General features: G+C 38.3%; 1 protein-coding gene across 1 annotated transcript in view; it reads right to left on the bottom strand.

Annotated features, from left to right (window-relative positions):
* LOC137622778 (lamprin 1.8-10-like) overlaps positions 1-1,172 on the bottom strand; it is a 1,195-nt gene extending 23 nt beyond the window's left edge. Inside the window, exons 1-2 of the mRNA XM_068353372.1 lie at positions 1,059-1,172; positions 1-611 (exon numbers count right to left, since the gene is read on the bottom strand). The exon at positions 1-611 is cut by the window's left edge and continues 23 nt beyond it. Coding sequence (XP_068209473.1) covers positions 203-610 — 408 coding nt within the window. The 5' untranslated portion in view covers position 611; positions 1,059-1,172 and the 3' untranslated portion in view covers positions 1-202. The remainder of the gene's footprint in view (positions 612-1,058) is intronic.
* Between the last annotated feature and the right edge of the window lie 6,328 nt (positions 1,173-7,500).

Here is a 7,500-nt window from a genome sequence, read left to right as displayed (position 1 = left end):
TATTAGATATATTACATACAGTAAGGACATTGAGAAAGATTTCACATATAACTGGAGAAATTATAGGTCTAGAAATATCACTTGTTTTTTAATACGAAAAAAGTAACATAAATTATTTGATGAAAACTTAAAACAAATAGTAAAAACCAATTCTAATCAATCTTATGTTTAATACAATTGGCTCTGGTAGCTTTCCAGGTCCTTATCCTGCATAGGAAGTTCTTGTGCAGCAGTAGTAGTTGTTCTGGTATGAGCTACGGCACCAGTTGGCACATCCTCCGAATCCTTTTCCAGGGTAAGACTGCTGGAATGGGTAACCTGGAACGATGTCTGGATAGTGAGCTGGATTGTAGTTGGCGCCTCCAACACCCACTCCTCCAATAAGTCCAGATCCAGATCCAGAACCAATGCCTCCAAGATGTCCAACTCCTACACCAGCACCTCCAAGGTGTCCAACTCCTAAACCTGCTCCTCCAAGATGTCCAACTCCTACACCAGCACCTCCAAGATGCCCAACTCCTAAACCTGCTCCTCCATGCAGGTGTCCTGGGAGAGCTGTTGCCAAAACGCAAAAGGCAGCTGCCACGAGGAGAGTTGATTGTCCAATCATTCTGGAAAATAGCAAGTTTTTTAGTTATGGTTTCATGAATATTTGTATTTACGATATATATAAATGAATTGCTGAATAAGAAGCTAGTGAGGTTGGGACTAAAAGTAAAATCGCTTTGTTTTTTTAGTAAATGATATACAATAAAAAGACGATATTTACTGAAAGTATCTCAGAAGGCATATTTAATTTTTAGTTGTTAACTAACAATTATAGATATTTGTAATTGATAAGGAAATGTAGTTTTGATTTCTTCATAGATTTGATTTTAAAAAGTGAGATCCCTTTTCAAACATCGGAGTTTAACTAATATATGTTTTTGGCAAGTTGTTATTTCCTTCGCCAAATGTGCTTTGTGACAAATATATTAAGTCTCGAGGTTTATTCTCAAGAAATTATAATAAAAAAAAAAAAATCTGTGACAGTTGCAAAGAGCTATTCTTTCTCTTACCTGCTGGATTAACTGCGTATCAGAAGAGCTACTGCTGGAGTCGTGACAATGACTTTGAATGACGGGGTAACACAGAAGCCTCACCTTTATATACAAACGTTGGCGTAACTAAAAACGACCGGTTTTACGGTCTTGGTACTCTTCCCAGAAAGGTTAGTTACAGTTTGACTGGAACTATAATTCACGATTCCAGGATTTTATATTTATATTCATTTACGCTGAAACCTTGTTTTGATAGCAGAGGAGACGTTCAATTTAGACGAATAACTAATTATCAGCCGATCAAAAATGACTAACCTTAAACTCGAACTTTCTTCTTCTTCTTGCAGCTCTTGTTACGAAAGAAAGGATTCGGGAACTTCATTTCTAGGATTCCCTTCCTACAGTAGCCGGTTCGCACCAGATTTTGCGTCTCGTCGCCTCAAAAGTTATTAAGCAACAGAGCAAAGGTGTGATGACTTATGAGATCCGTTGGAAGTATTCTAGATGGTCTCTGTGGTGTTATGTGCGTCTTCTGCGGCTTGCATCGGTTTCTTAGAAGCAAGATTTCAACTCGTAACTTGATTGAGCTCTTCTCTCTCTCTCTCTCTCTCTCTCTCTCTCTCTCTCTCTCTCTCTCTCTCTCTCTCTCTCTATATATATATATATATATATATATATATATATATATATATATATATATATATATATATATATATATATATATATATATATTTTCTTCACAGATTCTCTTCTGTCCTCATACACCTGACAATAATGAGATTACCAAACAATTCTTTTTCACCCAAGTGGTTAACTACTGTACTCTAATTGTTTAGTAGCTACTTTCCTCATGGTAAGGGTAGACTCTTTAGCTATGGTAAGCAGCTCTTCTAGGAGAAGGACACTCCAAAATTAAACCATTGTTCTCTCGTCTTGGGTAGTGCCATAACCTCTGTACCATAGCCTCTGTACTATAGTCTTCCACTGTCTTGGGTTAGAGTTCTCTTGCTTGAGGGTACACTCGGGCACACTATTCGATCTGGTTTCTCTTTTTCTGGTTTTGTTAAAGTTTTTATAGTTTATATGGGAAATTTTTATTTAGATGATGTTACTGTTCATAAAATATTTAATTTTTCCTTGTTTCGTTTCCTTTCCTCACTGGGCTATTTTCCCTGTTGGGGCCACTGGGCTTATAGCATCCTGCTTTTCCAACTAGGATTGTAGCTTAGCAATTAATGATAATGATAATAGTAATAATAATAATAATATGCATATATATATATACATATATATATACACACATATATATATATATATATATATATATATATATATATATATATATATGTATGTATGTATATATATATTAAGATAGATAGATAGATATAATAAATGAGTGTATGAGTGTGTCTGTGTGTATACAAAGTTGGACACAGGTGTCTTTGAATCATGTTGCTCTGAAGAAGTGCGCCCTGTGACACCCTTACTTCGTGGTGTGTAACCAGATAGATAGTATAGGGAGAGATGGCAATGGGAACTTACCGCAAAGTAAGGGTGTGGCTGGGTGCACTTCCTCAGAGCAAAGTGAACCAGGAATTCTTGTGTCAAACTGTACATGTATTTGCAGACGTTGCCATATTTCTTTACAGTTCAGTGATTTGATTAATGATAATGACTTTTTTCTCTTCCTGTTGTAAACAAGATGCACTTTAGTTTGTCTTTCTTTTTCATTCTTTTTTCACGTTGGACAACTGCTTTTGTTATTTTCATTTTGTTCATTTCTGTCCTTCTTACTTTTGTCTCATGATGTTCGTAAATTACTCCCTTTTACTTAATGTCATTTATGTTTCTGTTCGTAAATACCAGACGGGATTAGTAGAGTCGCTCTCATAATGCCTTTATATTTGTCTTCACAAATTACAAGAAACTCTAATTCTTGTCAAAACTGTCATCAACAATAAGCAAAGTATTTGTAAAGTTCTGGGTCCTTAGTTTGACTAATTCAGCCTCTTCCACACGATGCGTTTTCAATCTGCTGCCCCGAGCGGTCCGGAACCGCCTTTATCAATCGACAGAAATTGAATAAAGCCTTTCACACAAGAGCGGAGCAGATTTTTCACCGCAGTGGTGCCCCATTGGCTTTGTGCCGCGCGGATCCACTCCGCTGACAGTAACTGTTGCCTATCATCTTCAATACGAGTCTTCATACCTCATGATTTTTCCGCCTCTTGTTCGGTGGGCAGTAGTAGGCCAAGCAGTGCTTCTCGTGGAAGTGAATAATAAACACAGAGACATAAAAAAAAAGATAATGATATTCAATTACTTATTCCGTTATCAGAAAGGAAAGCAGTATTATGAGACAAGTCTAGACGAATATAAATTTGGAGTTCTGTTACATGGGGTGGGAAATAAGTTTGCCGTGGAAGAAGGGAGGATTTTGAGAGTTTGAATGATAAAGAAAAGAATGAAATTGGTATGAGTATTTACTGTTCAATTTACAAACATTCATAGTATACTAATTGTGACAAACTTGTTTTTGCAAAGATATTTAGGAAATTGTATCATAACCACCCAAATCTAGTTATAAAGACATTCATTACTAAAATTCATTTAATTTTTTTCATTCCTATTTCAGAATATTGCCAACTCAAAGCTCCCTCTCCACTCCTGAAAAATCAGCAAATGTGTTTCTGATATTAATTGCGAGCGGCGACCGCACTATCGGCGGTTTTCGTCCGCTACACCTGCGGTCCTCAAACCACCTCGTTTGCGGAAAAAAAAGCAATAAAAAAACGCTGTGAGTAAGAAGCCTAAAGTGCATTTACAAATAAAGTGGTCATTCTTACAGAAAAAAAAATCGTATTTTACAGTTCAATAGTTATGGTAACTCTCCCCCCCCCAAAAAAAAAAAAAAAATTTGGAAAAGTTCATCATCATCATCATCCACTCCTACGCCTATTGATGCAAAAGACCTCGGTTAGATTTCGCCAGTTGTCTCTATGTTGAGCTTTTAAGTCAATACTTCTCCATTCTTCATCTCCCACTTCACGCTTCATAGTCTTCAGCCATGTAGCCAGGATACCAGAAACCTTCAAATCAATCAATCAATCAGGCATGTATGCCTGGGTCTTCCAGGAGTTTGTAAGTAGAAATTGGGATTTTTCTTAACGATAAAGGTAAAGTTCCTTTCTGACATGAAGCACCACAACAGGTTGGTTCTTCACAGATCTTACTAAAACAAGAGAGCCACTTAAGTAGTGTTTCTCATCAATTATACAAACACAGTAGAACCACTCAAGAAGCGATTCTCGCAAATTATACCGTGACAGTAAAAAAAAAAAATAAAGCGCATGAAATCTTTCTCACCAATTAAATTAAAACAGGATATCCACCTAAGTAGTGCTTCTCATTCATTTTACTTACTTAATATAGCCATTTTAGTAGTGTTTCTTAGGACCACCTGAGGGATAGCAGAATTGTAGGCCGAGCACTTTAAAATCGGGCCGTTATCTCTCAAGTCCGGGAAGAAAGCAAACATCTGCGAACCTGTTTTGAAGATTCAGCTACTTTTGGTATTGGGTGGCTAAAGAGAACATCATGACGCTTGGGGTTATAAAGGTCACTCATGAATGGCAGAAGCAAGGGACAGGACATTGCCCTAACGACTGATCGTATATCCATATGATTAGAAGCTAAGCCCCCTCACCACCCAAGGTAGGATCAGGGATAGCCAGACTGTGGCTGTTGATGACTCACCTTGTAAATCTATATGCATCCCCAAACTCCGATCCCTAGCTCACAATGATGGTGAGTTTGCAAACACCACAAGAAACTACCGAGCTTGAGCGGGGTTCAAACTTCTGTCCCATAAATTACTTGGAAAGAAATAGCGAATAATCTTTGATGTCGTTTCACAAAGTTAATTTCCGTTGGTTAACAGCAAGAAGTTAGTCACCTGGAGGTTAAGGATCTTATATCCCTAAGTTATGGAATATTAATTGAAATATTTTTTTTTATAGAGATTTCCAAGTTATCACACTCAGTTTATATGGGTGCCCTGACACTTGCACGAATTTTTGCCACGGATTTGTCGTGGCAAGCCATGCCATTTTGGGGCATGAATTGGGAGGCTCCCGCACTGTTCACGACTAGTCCTCGCATAATTCACGGTGAGTTCACGATGAGTTCACGTATAGTTCACGAATGCGTGGCCGTTCGTGTCCAAATTGACACGAACTGGCCTGACGAGTTCACGCATAGTTTGCGCATAGTTTGCACACTTTCCGCATTGGCACGACGAGTTCTCGCAATTCGGACGGTGTCGTACCGACTTGGCCACGCCATATAAAAACGGGGCCTCTCCAACCCTTGGTCATTTTTGGATTGGCTTTGGAAGAGACAACATACTTAGTGTCAGAGACACCATTGCAAAGAGGAGAAGATTCCTATAGCTGGCAGCTGCTCTAGCCATTGTTGAAGAGCAGCAGAAAAGGCTGGCAGAGGCAGAAGAGCAAGAAAAGGCAACCCCACCTCGAAGAAAGACACAATTAGCACAAGGGCTGATCAAAGTTAATTATAATTATATCATATTTTCTACCACAACAATATATAAACGTTTTCCCTATTAATGCAAGTAAAATTAAATCACCCTCAAATCGAGAGTACGAATAATGTGAGTACTTTGAGAAAATCGCTTATAACTTTTTTCAACTGACAAAAATACGATGTTGCCTGTACAGAGAGAGAGAGAGAAAGAGAGAGAGAGAGAGAGAGAGAGAGAGAGAGAGATTCCATCAGTTATTATAATTATTATTATTATTATTATTATTATTATTATTATTAGCTAAGCTATAACCAACAAGGAAAATAGCCCAGTGAGGAAAGGAAACAAGGGAAAATAAAATATTCTAAAAGTAACAGCATTAAAGTAAACATTTCCTATTTAATCTATAAAAACTTTAACAAAACCAGAGATGCATCCAAAGCTCTATATATACCCCCACAACATCGCGAGCGCCACTGTCACGCAGTAGTCGTGAACTGTTCTTGAACTGTTCGTGAACTGATCGTGAACTGCTCGTGCTATGCGCAAACTGTTCATGAAGTGCGTAAACTAGTCGTGAATTGCTCGTGCCATCAATGCGTGAAGTACACATGACCATGTCAGTGGGAAGGCACGGCCATGCTGTGACGTGTGCATATTAGTGAACCTGTCGTCAACTACTCGTGAACTCAACGTGAGCTGTTCGTAAACTATTCGTGGCAGTTCGTGACAGTCGTGGCATAGCACGCATTGGGACGCATCCTCCTGAATCCTCCCGACGAGGTCATGTCGAGTTCACAAACAGTTTGCGCATAGTTCACGGCCTGATCGCGAAATTTTGTCGCAACCAATACTTCAAACATTTCAAAATTCTCGTCACGACATACCATGATGTCGCGACGGGTATACCTACACTTTGCACCAGTGTACGACTAGTTTGCGCATTGGCACAACCCGAGTCGTGCCAATGCGTGCCACAAATTCGTGCAAGTGTCAAGGTGGCATATGCTATAACTCCGTCAAATATTCTCTGATTTTTTTAAAACAATTTTCTAGTCCCAAAAATATAATTTTATATATCAAAATAGTGAAATTGTATAGTTTTGATGATTGGTAGGTTCAAAGTTCAAGGGGTGGTCGAAATTTCAAGGTTACCTAATTTCAGAAGGCCCTAACTCTCAAACAAGTGCAGATATAAACCAGAGGGGCACTCAGTAGAGCGTAGACCTCCACCACGGCAGCTTATTTCTTGACCTTTTGCTCAACCTTTACCTAGACCTTAACATGTATTAATTGGATTGGATTTTCATATAGTCAAATATGAACTCAGTTTGAAGTCTGTGACAACGACGTACAAACTTATGTCTGATTACGTGAATTGGACATTTTGCTTGACCGTGAATTGGACATTTTGCTTGACCGTGACCTTGACCTTCCAAAATTTTATCATTTCCCATTATTTACATATCAGTTAATCCCTGCAAGTTTAATTACTCTACGATTAAAATTGTGGCCAGGAAGGTGTTCACTAACAAACACACAAACAGGGGTTAAACATAACCTCCTTCCAACTTCTTTGGCGGAAGTAACTAACTTAATATTATCGACAGATAGAAAGCCTTATATTTACCTTAAATGAAACCATGACCTTTGACCTTTTGGGGCCTTGGAATGTCAACATCACTTGATTTCAGCAAGTTCAGAATCACACTTGTTTTCCAGTGTTGACGGATAGTGCAACTCTACGAAAACATTTAGGAGGAATTCTAATGTTTTTGTGAAGGTTCACTTGTGTGGGGGGGGGGGTTCTCTTCTGATGCCACTTGTTTTTAGGTTTTTTCTTTTTTAGTTCAAGTCTTTCAAGTTTTTGTTTTATAATTCAGATTTTCGAGTTCACGATATATTTTTGTAGCAATT

This window comes from Palaemon carinicauda, chromosome 29 (assembly GCF_036898095.1).
Source record: "Palaemon carinicauda isolate YSFRI2023 chromosome 29, ASM3689809v2, whole genome shotgun sequence".
Taxonomy (NCBI): Eukaryota; Metazoa; Arthropoda; class Malacostraca; order Decapoda; family Palaemonidae; genus Palaemon; species Palaemon carinicauda.
Note: the sequence above shows the minus strand (reverse complement) of the source record. Positions and strands in the feature narration are given on the sequence as shown.